The following is a 15456-nucleotide window of genomic DNA, read 5'->3' as shown; positions in this document are numbered from 1 at the left end:
CTGCTGCTTCCTGCTTTCCCCCAACCTGCTAATGAGCTCCGAGGGCTTGGGAAGGAGGGCAGGAGGAGGAGGAAGGAGGAGGATGGTGGTGCCTGGCTCACCTCTGCCACGTGCACGGATCCTGCAAACTGCCAGCTGGAGGGGCTGGAAAATGGCCCCAGATGCCCTGTCCCTCCCCTTGGCAAAATGGGCCAGTTTTGGGGCTTTGTGCAGCACGGGGCGTGCAGGGGCTTAATAACAATATAATAACCATAATCCTCCCAGCCCGAGGAATTGCTTTCAGGGTGAGGGCTGTGGCTTTCCCCCAACGCATTACAACGCTTAATTTTCTTAGGGGGAAAATAAAAATCATTTGGGGAGAAACAAAATATAATTCCTTTTCTTTTTTTTTTTTTTCTCCCAAGCAGATTAAATTGCCAACCTGTCTTCCTCTAAAGTGGGCTTTAACAACCGCGGGTAATTAGGGGCGGGCTGTAATCCTGCCAGCCTCTTTCATCAGGAAGGAGCCTTTCGATCTGCACTGCGGTGTTTTCCCATGTTTTGACAATAGCGAGTTAATGTGCAGCGGGGTGGGGGGAGGACGTGGAGCTGGTGGGGAGGAGAGGGGACAGGGCTGGGGTGCAGCGTGGCACCTCTTGGTCGGTGTCCCCAGGCACACCCCTGTCCGTGCAGCCCCCTTTGCCTTTGGGGATGTGCAGAGTGTGCAGGCAGCAGCTTCCCCTGTGTCCCCGTGTGCCCCCTGACCCAGGGCGGCCACGGGTGACCCGGTGGTCTGCTGTGCCCCCAGCTCCCCCCACGTTCACGGAGACCCCGCCGCAGTACGTAGAGGCGAAGGAGGGCAGCAGCGTCACCCTGACCTGCATGGCGTTCGGGAACCCCAAGCCCATCGTCACCTGGCTCAGAGAGGGAGACCTTTTGGGTGCCAATGGCAAGTACCAGGTAGGTGGGGGAGGGCTGCCGTGGGGACTCCTGGGCTGGGAGCTGGCAGGGACAGTATTGACAGAGCCACGGTGGCGGTGGCTCCGCCGTGCCTGGAGCCAGCCGTGCTTTCTCAGCACTTCTCCTTGGTGAGATGCCCATTTTCCCCCACCCCAGCCCTGCTGAGCAGCAGCCTGTAACGCTGCCAGCCCTTGGGTGCAGGTTGGAGACCCTCCAAGTGCTTGGGACAGCCCTGCTCCTGCACCTGACCTGCTCCCTGCAGACTCAGCCCAGGGGCCAAGACCCTGGAGATGGGGTGGGGGCTGCAGCCTGGGGTAGTGTCCCCCCGGCAGGGACAGATGCAGCAGGGCTGGGGCAGGGCAGGGTTGAGCAGGGAGGATTTCCCCTCCTCCCCTCCCCTTCAGGACCCTTTTTGCATCCCAGAGGCTCCCAGGCAGAGATTCCCCCCTGAGCTGTAATTGGTAAATCAGGCATTGGAATCAGCGCAGGCACTAATGAGAGTAATTAGGAATCATTTGTTACTAATTGAAATAGAAGGATGAGGCAGAATGAGGTGGGGGGGAGGCCTGTCTGGGAGGCCTCCCTGTGCATGGGGGTGTTGCTACCCCAAAGGTGACAGTCCCTTGTCCATCCTTCTGCTGTGTCCCCAGGGGGAATCCATCCGCTCCTCTTCCAGCTGAGAGGTGGCCCCACAGGGAGGACAGTGGCCAAGCTGGGGTGTCCCCCTCATCCCCCAGCGATGGAGCAGGCCCTTGGGGGGCAGGGAATGCTCCAGCAAGGCTCCTTGTGAAGCTCCAATGGTGCCGGGGCGCTTGGCAGGAGTGGTTTGGAGCCTGCTGCCTGCCAGTCACTTCAGGGAGATGAATGTGCTGGGATGGTTATTTATTTATTTCATGAATTTTTTTTCCCTTCCCCTTGGCGTCGAGCAGAAACGCGTGTGTTGGTTTATTAATATCCCACGTCTTGCAGAGCGGGGAAACCCGTCTCTCATCCGGCCCTGAAAGCGCCGGCAGCTCTCTGCCGTGGGAAGCAGGGAGGGCCTTCCCCACCCCCCTGGGGGTCCCTGCCCACGCTCCAGGGTCTTCCCTTGTTCCCAGGTGAGCGACGGGAGCCTCACGGTGCTGTCGGTCAGCCGGGAGGACAGAGGTGCCTACACCTGCCGGGCCTACAGCATCCAGGGCGAGGCTGTGCACACCACGCGCCTGCTCGTCCAAGGTGAGACCTTGGGAAGGTCTGGGATGGGGGATTCCATGGGCCACGGGGCTGTGGTGTCACCCCAGGGTGACCCCCCAGGCCTCTGTGCTGGCTGCCCTGTGGCTGTGCATCCGGTTTGTAGGATGGAGGATCTTAATTGGGACACGGTGGTGGCCGTGCTGATGAGCAGCCAGGCCCTGATGGCAGCTTGGTTTTGTTTGGGAAGCGGGGAAAAGATTGAGGCTGTCATGAAGCGCCTCGTCAGACAGCGGTGATGCATGACAGGCCTCCTGCTCCTTGCTCCCTCTCTTATTAAATAAATCTTTAATTAGGTCAACAGCTACCAGCAGGGAGAGGAGCACGGGGTGTCCTCTGCACTGCTTTTGTGGCAGTGGTGAGCTGCTGGCTCCCGGCAGTCTGTTCCCCCATGATTTTTCCTGTGGGTGATACTATCCTCCAGAAGTGCTGGGGATGAAGGGAGGTGTGTCCTTGTGTGCCCTGGGAGATGCACCATGGGCGTGGATCCTCAGAGCTGTAGAGATTAGGGAGAGGGTTGAGAATAACAGGGCCACTGGTTCTCAGTCAGCCCGAGATTAGGGAAAGGGCTGGGAATAACAGGGTCATGGTGGTTCTCAGTCAGCCCGAGATTAGGAAAAGGGCTGGGAATAACAGGGTCACCGTGGTTCTCAGAGGATCAGGGCCAGCCCTGCCCCAGAGCCCTCCAGCAGCTCCCAGCCAAAACGCTGTGATAGAGCTGAACCTGAGCAACCCTTGTGGGGACGCCTGTAGTGGTGGGAGTGACACCTTCCTCTTCCCCCCTCCAGGACCTCCTTTTATTGTTTCCCCTCCGGAGAACATCACAGTCAACATCTCCCAGGATGCGCTGTTCACCTGCCAGGCCGAGGCGTATCCCGGGAACCTCACCTACCTGTGGTACTGGGAGGAGGAGAACGTCTACTTCAAGAAGTGAGTTTATGACTGGTGGGGCAGGGTGTTCTCCTCCTCCTGCTGCTCCTGGGCTGTGCTGGGAGCTGGGATTGTGCTGGGCTTTGCCCCTGGCTCTCTTTGTGATCCTCCTCTCCTCTTCTCCTGCAGCGACTTGAAGCTGAGGGTGCGGATCCTGATCGACGGGACACTGATTATTTTCCGTGTCAAACCAGAGGATGCTGGAAAATACACCTGTATCCCCAGCAACAGCCTGGGCCGCTCGCCATCAGCCTCTGCCTACCTGACAGTGCAGTGTGAGTGCGGGGATGGGGCTGGCATTGATAACACCTGGCTCCCAGGCAGCCCCAGAGGCTCTCTTGTCCTGGTGTGACACTGGGAGAATCAGGCTGATGTGACAGCAGCCTTTGGATGAACACAGAATCATCCTCGGCAAAAAAGCTTAAGAGCATCCCACGTGGGCGTGGGAGACAAGAAAGCAAATGGTCTGAGCAGCCTGAGTGACACTGCTCAGCTGGGACCGGCGTCCACCTTGGCTACAAGTGTTTTTTAATTCGGCGAGCATCATCCCCTGGCTGCTCCCTCGCTGTCCTCACCCTGCTGGGGTGAGGTAAGGGCTCTCAGTGCCAAGGTGTATTTTTTGGTGTTCATTTCGGGGGCTTGCTCCTGTGGCGAGGCCGTTCTGCGAGCTCGGTGCGTCACATTTCTCAGGCGGTAAGCGATCTAAACAAGGCGAGGAGAAAGGGCTGCAGCAGGAGCTGTGCTTCCCACGCTCGCTCGTTCTCCAGGAATCCCCGGGCGGTAATGGGTAGTGTGCCACCGGCATCCTGTGGCATTCCACAGTAATGGCCTCAATTGCCGCCGCTCCAATTGCAATATTGCTCTGCTCGGAAAGGCTTCGGCGTTTTTATTTCATAATGAAAGACAGGCCTGAGCAAAGTGGGCTCTCAGCGTGGGTTTTCCAAGGCTGCCTTAGAGCTGCTGCTGCCTTTAGACCTGGTTCTGGTTAGTGGGGAGCCCAAGAGAAGGGCTGGCAGGTCCCTGTGGGGATGGATGAAGGGGCAGAGTGGGCAGGGGGATGGTGTGAGTGGTGCTGTGCCCAGGCACAGGCGTGATTTGGGGCTTGGATGTTCCCAGCTGGGTGGCTCTTGGGAAAGCCTGTGGCCTCAGGCCATTAAATCTGCCCTGCTGCTAATCCAGGGCCGCTTGTCAAGGCTGATAGCTGTTAAAAATAGCTCTAATGGCAGGGAGAGCAGGCTTGGACAATCTGCTGCTCAGCCAGGCTTCGGCACAAGGAAGGGTGCTCGGATTTTGGTGCCACAAACCCTTTTCCTCCTGAGCAAACCTCGTCCACACCAGGGCTGATGCCTCTGGAGGGAGTGTCCATCCTCCCAAAGCAGATGGGGACACAGCTCTGGGTCATTAGTGGGCTGGGCTGGCCCCTGGCCAGTGACCTAGTAGTGAAAGGCTCGATCCCATTACCCTCTCCCGCACTGCTGGAGTCCTTGATTACATTTCCTAAGAGGTGGAGTTAAGCAGAGGGGGGTAAAGCCTGCTCCATATGTGGCACTGGGCAATCTGGGTTATGGTGCCACTGCCGGGGTCACAGGTTTTGGGGAGTGGTTGGGGTGATGTGCTGGGAGCAGAGCTCCCAAACTCTGCTGGTTTTGCCCCAAGAAAGCAATAATCTTCCATCTTCCACATCTTCCATCCTTTCCTATTAAGCACCTTAATGTTTACCCTCCCACTTTGCATCAGCAGTGCACCCCAAAACCCTCACATTTATCCCTTAATGCAGCATAAGCCCCATCAGGATTTTCCCATAACCTCGTGGTGCCGGTGTCTAGACGAGATTGTAGAAATACTCACTCTTCTTATTAAAAATAACATTTTTTTAAAAAGCTTCTTATTAAAGAAAGTCTAGATTCTCTTCAACCCACTCGCACTTAATTAAAAAGCTCTTAGAAGTGCTGTTAATGACACATTCTAGACTGGAGGATTGCGAGACACCTCTCTGCGTGGGTGGTGCAGTGTGGAGGGGGGGTTAGATATGTATTTTAAGGTTTTTGCATCTTGGAAAGGGTGAGGTAGCTGCTATTCAACATGACCCAGCCTCAATGAGACACGAGTACAAGCAGGTATTGAAGGTAAAGGACTCGTGGCAGCCTGGACATGGATCCCTTTTCCCATCTGGGTGTGTTTTAAGGCTTGGCAGTTGGAATAGTTTTGATTGCTTGTATGTAAAACCAGGCTGTGCTGGGTGTTCATCACACCTGGCACAGGTTGTGCTGTAATGGAGCAGCTCAGGCTTCAGCAGGATGCAAGGTGGTGTGGAATTGGGAGCAGGCACATCTTCCATTTCTTCTTAAATGCAATCTTTAATGAGCCCCAGGTAGGAGCATCCTGGACATGAGCAAAGCCTCACAGAAATGCCAGGTATTCCAGAGGATTTGTGTGTAGCAAGCCTGGCTTAACAGCCTGTGGGAGCCGGGGCGGTGCTGGGTTTGGAATTCATTACAAAAACGAGGCAGATCCTCTGAAGCCAGGCTGGGAGCAGAGAAGGGCTCTCTCCCCGTGCTAACATGGTGCTGCTGCCCTCCCAGATCCTGCCCGTGTGGTGAACATGCCCCCCATCATCTACGTTCCCATCGGGATCCACGGGTACATCCGCTGCCCGGTGGAGGCAGAGCCCCCGGTCACGCTGGTCAAGTGGAACAAGGACGGGCGTCCCCTGCGAATTGAGAAGGTAACAAAGCCCCCGGGGAGGGGAGAGGGGGGCACAGAGGGGTTCGGACCCTCATCTCCTCAGCAAACAGCAGTGAGCACCACCAGGCACCCTGTGGGTCCCTTTCTGTCGGGAGAGAAGAATCTCGTGGATGGGATGATGCTGCTTTTCCTTATCAGCTGTGGGCAGAGTTAATTCCAGTTCTCCTATGGAGCCCACAGTGCCTGTGGACATTCTGTGTCTCCCACATCTGATGTCTTCTTCACCCTAAAGTCACCTCCTGATGGCCCTGCTTTATTTTTCCAATGGCAACTGGTGGTTAAAAGACCCTTTTAACAAATCTACATCTTCCCCTAATCTTGATTTGATAGTCTGAGCAAGGATATTCGCCATTAAATATTTAAAGACAGCGCTCAATATTTTAAATTTTTTGCTTAAATATTAACGATTTGAAGTTTTAATTCCATTTAAAGCTGTTGCTGCTGTGGCCTCCTGGTCCTTGGTGCCCTCAGCTCTCCAGGTGGAGATGTCTTGCTGACTCCAGAACAAGTTTTATTTAGTGTTAGATTCTGATCTTAAATCTTTTGGGCTACATGAAGAAGCCTGGCTATGCTTGGACAGGCTGATGTTGCCCAAGTTTCCTCTCTCTGCTGTTGAGGAGATGCTTTGGATGTTGGGAGTGGGATTGGGCATCTCCCAGAGATGTGACAGCACCCTGGGCGTGGGTGTGGGCTTGGCTGAAGGAGAAACAAGGAGCTGTGGTGGGTGTTGGATAAGTGATCTCCCCGGTTCTCCCTGCTGCAGTATTCTGGCTGGAACCTGCTGGAGGACGGGTCGATCCGGATCGAGGAGGCCACTGAAGATGCTCTCGGCACTTACACCTGTGTGCCTTATAACGCCCTGGGTACGATGGGCCAGTCTCCCCCTGCCCGACTGGTACTGAAGGTAACTCTCCTGCCAAAATCCCATGGGTTTGCTGGGAGCCCTGTCCTCCCATGCCAGGAGCAGCTCCTGGGGCTGTGTGGGGAAGAGCAGAGGCTCCAGGGTGAGGGTGTGTCTGTGCTGTGGTTGGAGATGTGCTTCCCACCAGCACAGGCAAGCCCCCAGGGCACCCTGTCTGGTGTAGCTGGAAATATCCTGCTGGAGCAGCAGCACGGGTTTTGACACTGGACTGGGGTAGTTTGAGGAAACATCTCCCTGGAATGTCCCCTTTGCCAACAAAACACTTAGCCCTGCTGACCCGGGCTTGGGTTCAGGAGGATTTTAATAAATGGATGATTTGAGCTCCACGTGCTCCGGCTGCGTGCGGCGCCTGGGGCGCGCTGAGCTCCCAGTGCAGTTCCCAGTGCAGCTGGGGTGGGAGCTGCTGCCTCTTCCCTCCCTGAACACGGAGTCCTGTGCCTGGGAGGGAGCCGTGGTGATTCATGGTGTCTCACCAGGGTTCAGATGATAACGCTTTGTGTACCAGACACACACATCCGCCGGGGCGGCTGCCGGGGCGAGGAAATCAGGTTGATGGCTGATGTGATGTGGGTGGGTTTCTTCCTGTTTCGAGGAGGTAAAAAGCAAGATGCTGCTCAGCCTGGAGAAGTTGTGTGGAGTTGTCAAAGCAGCCTTCCTGTGTCTGAGGGCACCTGCTAGGAAGCTATAGGGGGATTCTTTGTCAGGAACTGTAGAGATGGGACATGGAGTAATGGGGTCAAACTGACAGATGCAAAGTTTAGGTTAGATATTAGGAGAAAGCTCTTCTGTGTGAGGAGGCCCTGGCACAGGCTGCCCAGAGAAGCTTTGGCTGGAAGTGTCCAAGGCCAGGTTGAAGCAATCTGTGATAGTGGAAGGTGTCCCTTCCCATGGCAGAGAGTGGAATGCGATGAGTTTTAATGTACTTACCAACCCAAACCCTTCTGGGATTCCATGACTCTGTGCTCCAGTGCAATGGCTCTTTGGACAGAATCTCCCTCCAGGTGTGTAATTTGGTGTGCCATTGAGGCTCCACACAATTTTCCTTGCTACGCCTCAAGCTTATCCAGAATGGGGATTGGGTTGGTTTGGCAAAGGCTTGGTTTGGTGATGGGAGTTTGGGCAGGCTGACACTCCTTATTTTCCCTTGTTTGGCTGCAGGACCCCCCCTATTTCACGGTGCTACCAGGCTGGGAGTACAGACAGGAGGCAGGGAGGGAGCTGTTGATTCCTTGCGCTGCTGCCGGAGACCCCTTTCCCATCATCGCCTGGAGAAAGGTACCCGGCCTGCCAGACAAATCTGCAGTGCCTTTGGCTTTTGGTGAATATTGCAGACAGAGAAGCCACACTCTGTCCCGGTAAGAACAAACTGCAGGTACAGCTGCTTCGCTTTGGGCTGAGCCACTGCCGTCCTGTCCTGTCCCGCAGGTGGGTGGGGGAAGCCCGGCTTGTGGCCGCCGAGTAATCCCGGGAAACCGACACGGCAGCATCCGCAAAGCTGAAACACTGCCCCCGCCCCGGCCCCTCCTCTGCCTCGCCAGCACTGCCCACAGGACACCCTCCTCCTTGCCTGGCTCGCAGGTGTCACCAGCAGGACGTGGCAGTCGTGGCAATGCCGTTCTCGCAGCCCGCACCTCCTGTGTCACCGCAGCACATCCAGGGGTCTCTTGGCTCTGCACCAGTCAGCAGCTGCTGTACTGCCCCGTGACTTCAAAGAGCTTGGGAAGAAGCTGTTTTCATGATCCCGAACTGGATATAAAGATTTCAAGATGTCCCTTTGTCACTGAGTGGGGTGTGGTGGCACAGCCTGGGAGCAGCGAGGGCTTTCCAGTCCTCCTGCAGCCTTCTTGTTTCCCACCTTTACTGCTCCCTTAGGAAAGCCACTGTACAGGACACCTCCTGGGCTCTTTGTTGTGCTGTCAGGAGCTTCCCTCCAAGCCTTCCATGCTCTTTTTAGGGCTCTTGAGAGTGATTTGGGTCCCTCTGTCACCCAGTGGAGCATCCCCAATCCTTCTGTCTTGAACTGCTGGATCTCTGGGTCCCTTTTAGCAGCAGGAGGAGGACCATGACTTGTACACATTGCAAGTGACCTGCCTAAAGCTTGTTGGCTGTTTAGTCTTTTTCTCCATCTTATTTTTCTTTCCATGTCCTCACCAGTCTCAGCCAGGTTTCTTTCCAATCCCACTTGTGCCTTCTGGTGGTCCTCCTCATTTTGTGGCTCTGGGCTCATCTCCTCCAACTCCAGTCAGGGCTGGCTGGGCTGGGCTCAGTTTGCCAGTGGCAGAAGCCAACTTCCTCCCTCCCTCCCCATCAGCCCACCAGTGCTGACCAGCCTCTTGAAGAACTCCTTGCCTTGCACTGGTAACCCCACGTGTCTGTGGGCTCCTCTGCTCCTCCTTCTTTCCATCAACCTGTGGGTCCTGGTGTTGATCAGCAGAATCTCCCACATGAAGAACAGCTGAAGAGGACTCAGGACAACGTGGGATTTGCACAACTTTGGCTGTTGGGCACGGATGAGTTGTTGCAAGATCCATCTTTCCGCTCCGCTTGAGAGATTCCAGGCACCTCCATGCACACCATCCTCCCACATCCCCATGGGGCCCTTGCTGCCCAGACCTCTGATGTGAAGGGTCCTGCCTCTCATCTGCTGCTAACTGAGGCTGAGGGGCTGTTTGGGCGTCTCCTGGGCCCTTCTATGCCTTCCCCATCCCGGGAGGGGGTTTGCTGGGACGGCCAGTGCCCCTTCTTGCAGCAGTTTCAGCTTTGGATGCCGGAGGTTGAGCCCTGCCGCGGGGCTCGGTGTCCGTGCGAGTGCCGTGGGGTTTCCCGCTTGTGTGTGAGTGCTGAGCAGCAGCCTCCTGACGCATGCCTCTCGCGTTGCCCCCCAGGTCCTCTCGGAAACGGGGGAACCGTCTGCCTTGCCACGAACGGAGAGACCAGATCCCCTGCCGGTGGCCGGCGGTGTCCCCTGGGCCGCGCAGGTAGCTTAGTGACCCCGCCGCCGCCTCGCCCTGCCCCACAACCCGCTGCTGAGTCGCCTTTTTTCTCTCTTTGCCTGGCCCCCCACCCCGCTCCCCGCCCAAGGTAGGGAAGCCCAGCAGGAGCAAGCACAACACGCTGCCCGGCGGGACCCTGCAGATCCGCTCCCTCGGCAAGGACGACCACGGCGAGTGGGAGTGCGTCGCCACCAACATCGTCGCAAGCATTACTGCCAGCACCCACCTGACTGTCGTAGGTACGGGCAGGGGGGGAAGAAGGGGCGTGGGGAGAGCCCCCCAGGCAAGGCAGGAGGTGGGCATGCTCCCCAAAAAGAGAACTGTGGTGACGGGACAAGGGGGAGTGGCTTTAAACTGAGAGACAGGAGGTTTAGATGGGATGTTGGGAAGAAATTCCTCCCTTTGAGGGTTGGTGAGGCCCTGGCACAGAAGCTGTGGCTGCCCCATCTCTGGAAGTGCTCAAGGTCATGTTGGACAGGGCTTGGAGCAACCTGGTCTACTGGAAGGTGTCCCTGCCCATGTCATGAGGGTTTGAGTAGCTGTCCCTTCAAGTTCCTTCCAACCCAAGCCACCCTATGATTCTAAGAGCAGTGTCTCCTTTAAATGTTATTTCCCAGTGGAGTTGCCTTTCTCTGTGCTGTTACTTTTGCCACCTGTCCTGCTGCCATTTCCAGAAATGGCCTTGCCCATTGGCTTGGTGCAAGAGGAGTCCCCTTGGACCGTGGCTTGGGAGAAGACCCCTTCCAGCTGTGGTGCTGCTCCCCTTTAAGCTGTCCCCTCTCTCTGCAGGGACAAGCCCTCACGCCCCGACCAGCGTGCACGTCGTGGCCGCCATGACCTCAGCCAACGTCTCCTGGGAGCCCGGCTATGACGGTGGATACGAGCAGACTTTCTCAGTTTGGTACGGCCCTCTGTGAGTCATCCTGGCATGCTTTGCTCTCTGCTTCTTTTCCTTCCTAGCCGACCCGAGCTTCGAGCAGCCGGGGGGAGGAGGGTGGGGAGGGTGGTGTGCCCCAGCTCTGTGCCCCTGGGCCTCACAGGGCTGAGCTCCCTCGGGGCTCCTCGGAGGGATGGGTGGTGGTGGGATCATGTAGTTCCCATATTTCCTCTCCCTTCTGTGCTGGCCACTGCCCCCGTCTGCCCCAGCAGGTTTTATTCTGCTTGTGGTACACGGGAGATGCTTTGCATTCGTGTAGCTGTGCCTCTGGCATCTAATTTCAAGATAAACTGTTTATGAGGCTTAACAGCCAGGGAGAGGATGGAAAATGCAACCTTTAGAGAGTGTGTCCTGGAAGAGCTGTGACTAAGCAGAAATGTTCTCTCCTTGCTTTGTGGCTTCCCAGAGGTGGTTAAATCCCAGCTGAGATCATGACCAGCCACTGTGAGATCCTGGCACTGGGGCTTTGCTCCCATAGCTCCTGTGCTCCCCAGCACCCAGGTGCATCCCTGCAGGATGGCTCAGCCCTGTGCCTTTCCCCTGGGGCAGGGGAGGGAGAAATGTAGCTGCAGCAAGACTGGGGTTTACTTTGGGCTCTGCTGTTGTCATCTTGTTCTAAAGAATCATCCTTGGAAACGTGGAGGGGGTGATGTGTTCCCTTTCCAGGCTTAGGCTGGCATTCTTCAGCCTTTCCTCTTGCTCTCTCGTTCTTTCCTTGCCTTAATTTGCCCTGATGGAGGCTGCTGATAGAGAGGAGAGAGGGAGACGCTGCCTGTAATGATTTCTGCTCTGCTCCAGCCCGAGGCTGGGCTGTCTGTCTGGAGATGGAAAGAAGGAATGGATTGAACAGAGAGGGGGAAAATGAGGGAGCAAGCTGAGCAGTGCAGACCTTGCTTTGATGAAAATGTCCTTGGGAAGGAGTGGTTAAACCTCTCTGCTCTGGCTGCATCAGCAGCTGCTGCTGCTCTTGCTCTGCAGCCTGCTCTCGGATTCCTGCCTCCTCGTGGCTCTTCCAGACTCCACAGCCAGCAGGGAAGGGTGTTTGCACCAAGCTTGCATTAAGGAGCTCACAGGGAGCTGTGGGGACTTAGGACAGGGAGGCAGTGACCTGTCTTGCCCTGAGCCTAGGGTGTGATCCCTGGGGGATGTGCTGTTCCCTGGGCCCAGGGATCTGGGACACAGCTGGCTCCTGTAGTGCCATGCAGAGTGCCACCCATGTGCTTTCCTCCCTGCCATGGCTGTGGGATGCTGAAGCAAAACACGGCTCCATTTTCTCTGGATTTGTGCTCTCCTCCTGCCTCGGCCGTTGTTGAGGCTGGAAATGCAAACCCCACTCCCCAGGGGTGGCCAGGGCCAGCACAGCATTCCAGCTGCACCACGTCCTCCCTCAGCAAGGGGGTTCTCCCAGTTCTGTGCTGCATTCACCCCCTGCTTTCCCCACCCTCAGCCCCTCTCTCGTGTGTCCCTGCCCACAGCAGTGCTGGGAAGGAGGGATGTGAGGGCAGTGGGATTAAACACTGCAGGGAAACCTGCCCAGGAGAGGGGCAGCCCTGCTGCCCTCCTGCCTCTGCCACGGTGGTGGGGGATCCTGGCATCTGCAGTCCCAGCTGGAGCTGCAGTGATCCAGAGGCTTTCCCTGGGTTTGGCAGAGGCACACAGCACATGCATGGCTCTCCACCGACCTGCTTGTTTCCATGGCTTGCTGCTGTTTCTCTGCCTCACTTTCTGCTCCCTGGACAGCAGCAGTATTTCTCTTGCCTCCATCTTTTCCTGCTGGGTGGATTCACCTGGCTGTGTGCTGGTAACTGCACAGGACAGACCATCTGCACCAAGCCTTCCCAAATCCTCCATGACACCACCAAATCCTGCAGCTGAGGGCTCAGACTCCCTAAAACATCTTTCTAACATGAGCACCTGTACTTGCAGTATGATAGTCGTGCAGTGGTGCTGCTTTGGGATGTGGGATCCTGGTGGGATTAATGGCTTGTGGAGGTGGCTGCATGCTCCTAGGTGGCACTGGGATGGCTCTGGGAGCGTTTTTCACCCTGGGGCTGTGGTTAGACCCCAGCAGAAAGGTTCTGTCCTGCACTCCCTGCCAGTGCCTCTGCTGCTCTGCCAAGCCCCGAGTGGTGCCCCAGGCTGTGCTGGCAGCCCCCGACTTGTGCAAATGTGGCAGAGATGGGGGTTTAGTTAAATGTCTCTTGTGGGATGACATGTACAGGGCTACAGCTGAGGGAGAACTTGGCTCTGGCTCAGGAGATGTCGAGGTATAAATGGGAACAGGGCCTGTCTCCTGCGTCAGCTGTTCCCTTTGCAGCACTCACCAAAATGCTCCAGCTCCCACTTTTGCCCATGGGAATGTGGTGGAGATCACGTCAGAGCGGGGCTGTTGGCACTGCTGCTATCCCTGACCCAGCTCAGGGCAGAGGGGAGAGCTTGTGGCACTGCCCCTGAGGGCTGGTGGGACACCAGGGGATGGTGTCCTCTGCCAGCTCGTGGGTGGCCAGTGGCTGCCCCATGTCCATCCACATCACTGCTGTCAACCCAAACCATCGCTCAGGAAAGCTCCATTTTTGCATAAGAAGTTAATGCTGCCTCTTTGTCCTCCCTGTCAAAGACACCTTCCCCTGAGGATGGTCCCTTTTCTCTTGGCAGGATGAAGAGAGCCCAGTTTGGACCCCATGACTGGCTGTCTCTCCCTGTGCCAGCTGGTTCCAGTTGGCTACTGGTGGATACCTTGGAACCAGAGACTGCCTACCAGTTCAGTGTCTTGGCTCAAAACAAGCTGGGCACCAGCTCCTTCAGTGAGGTGGTCACTGTGAACACTCTAGGTAGGTCCTCCTTGGGAACAGGAGAGGGCTGGGAGGGGATCTGGGAGCTCTGTGGGGAGAAAGAGCTTTGCCCTGCTCATGTGTCCTGTCTGCTGGGGGTGGAGATGGAGATGAACATCATCAGCAATAGTTTCCAGCCATGTAGGGGATAGTTTGTAGAGGGTCCTGGATGAAGCTTGCAGACTTTGCTGGATGCATGAGGCTCTGGAAGGCTTGTTCTAAGAGACAGCATGGGGGAGCTGTACTGTGCCAGTCACCTTTCAGATCTTCCTTAAGTTCAGCTGGGATCAGGAGGTATTAATAGAGCACGAGATCACTTGTTACAGCTCAGAGCCTTTGGGCTCTCAGGTGGAGGTGGATGGAAGCAGGAAGGCCTGGAGTCATGGCCTCATTAGTCCAGTGCCTTTTGAAAATCCACTTTTCTATTTCTGTGATAAGAAACCAGACTCCCAAGACGTGCCCTAAACTCCTGGAATGTGGGAACAGCCACAGTGGTCCTGCTGCTGCTGCTGGGGGCACGGGTGGAAGAGGATCTCCTGTGCTTGCCCTGCCCCAACTCAGAGTGTCCCTGTCCCTTCTGCTCTGTCCCCAGCATTCCCTGTAACAACTCCAGAGCCTCTGGTGTTGGTTACCCCACCGAGGTGCCTAACAGCCAACCGGACACAGCAAGGCGTCCTCCTGTCGTGGCTCCCTCCCGCCAACCACAGCTTCCCCATCGACCGCTACATCATGGAATTCCGCGTGGCGGAGAAGTGGGAGATCCTGGATGATGGCATCCCGGGCTCCGAGAGCGAGTTCTTTGCCAAGGACTTGTCCCAGGTGAGCAGGGGCTGGCTGCCCACACCGAGCCCAACTCAATGGTCTTTTCCAGCCTTCGTGGTTCTGTGATAATGTTGCATCATCCGCTGTAGCTCCAGGGAAGTTTTGGAGTGGCTGGATCAAGGAGCTGGGCAAGTGTTGGAGAAGATAGAACATTTAAATAATTTTAGTTAATGATGTTAAGTAATCACAATCAATATACATATAAATGATAAATAGTGTGTTACTCTTCAATTACTCTTAGCCAGCATTTTTATAAAGTTGTTATAAGCTACTTTTGTAGGAAGACAGCTTGAGAAAATGACTGAGACTTAATACAGTCACTCTGATATGCTTCAATGAACAAAGGGAGAGAAGGATGTATTGTTGAGGTTGGAATGTAGGATTTATGGACTGCAAGGACATTTTGCAGAAACCAGAAGCTAAAGAGACTAGCAAAGTCTCAGTATACATTAGAAAGTCCCTACAGGAGGAAAAAGATACTAAAAATATGCACTAATTAGCATAAGAAGCGAGAAATCAATAACCAATTGAGGATAGAATACGAATTAATGAAAGTGAATTGTGTAATTTAGAACCAACAAACAATAATTTTTGTTTGATGAAAACGTATACATGGATGAACAAGTTTTGTGTCTGGGTGGAGGCCAGAATTTTGATTGGCCACATGCCCCCTGGGCAAGGATAAAAGCCTGACTCGCTAACATTAAAAAGGTGTTGTTAGAGGGTTTTATTTATCCTGGGTATGTTGGAGGTTCTGGTGAGGCTGGAGGCTCTGTGGGGGCCCTGACAGGTGTGTTTGCTGTTGCAGGACACCTGGTACGAGTTCCGCGTGCTGGCGGTCATGCAGGATCTCATCAGCGAACCCAGCAACGTCGCTGGCGTGTCCAGCACAGGTGAGGGCTGACTCCTCTTCTCCCGCTGCATGTGGGGCTGTGAGCTGGGCTGAGGGGGTGCAGGGCTGTCACGGGTGTGCTGAACACGGCGCTGACCCCAGGCTGCCTCCCGATGGGAGCAGGCGAGGACAAATCCCCGGAGCCCCGCAGAGCCCAGCACGCCCCGGCTCTGCGGTGAGCCTGGAGAACAAAGCTGCGAGCAGGCACTGGCGCA

The 15456-nt window shown here is 55.7% G+C and overlaps 1 protein-coding gene across 13 annotated transcripts in view; it reads left to right on the top strand.

The window, feature by feature from the left end:
- Nucleotides 1–15456, top strand: part of IGSF9B (immunoglobulin superfamily member 9B) — a 42811-nt gene that overhangs the window by 10259 nt on the left and 17096 nt on the right. For 10 of the 13 annotated variants that reach the window (XR_010350361.1, XR_010350366.1, XR_010350363.1 and 7 more), the window contains exons 4-16: nt 788–939; nt 2037–2154; nt 2958–3099; nt 3229–3374; nt 5682–5824; nt 6608–6748; nt 7925–8041; nt 9652–9744; nt 9848–9998; nt 10549–10672; nt 13352–13527; nt 14120–14346; nt 15158–15242. Coding sequence is in view for 4 of the 13 variants with exons in the window: in XM_064397907.1 (XP_064253977.1) it covers nt 788–939; nt 2037–2154; nt 2958–3099; nt 3229–3374; nt 5682–5824; nt 6608–6748; nt 7925–8041; nt 9652–9744; nt 9848–9998; nt 10549–10672; nt 13352–13527; nt 14120–14346; nt 15158–15242 (1815 nt within the window). In the remaining 9 variants the exon portion in view is untranslated. The remainder of the gene's footprint in view (nt 1–787; nt 940–2036; nt 2155–2957; nt 3100–3228; nt 3375–5681; nt 5825–6607; nt 6749–7924; nt 8042–9651; nt 9745–9847; nt 9999–10548; nt 10673–13351; nt 13528–14119; nt 14347–15157; nt 15243–15456) is intronic. The other 3 variants (XM_064397908.1, XM_064397910.1, XM_064397909.1) reach the window with 3 other exon arrangements.

The sequence above is a fragment of the Passer domesticus genome, chromosome 23, assembly GCF_036417665.1.
Source record: "Passer domesticus isolate bPasDom1 chromosome 23, bPasDom1.hap1, whole genome shotgun sequence".
NCBI lineage: Eukaryota > Metazoa > Chordata > Aves > Passeriformes > Passeridae > Passer > Passer domesticus.
Note: the sequence above shows the minus strand (reverse complement) of the source record. Positions and strands in the feature narration are given on the sequence as shown.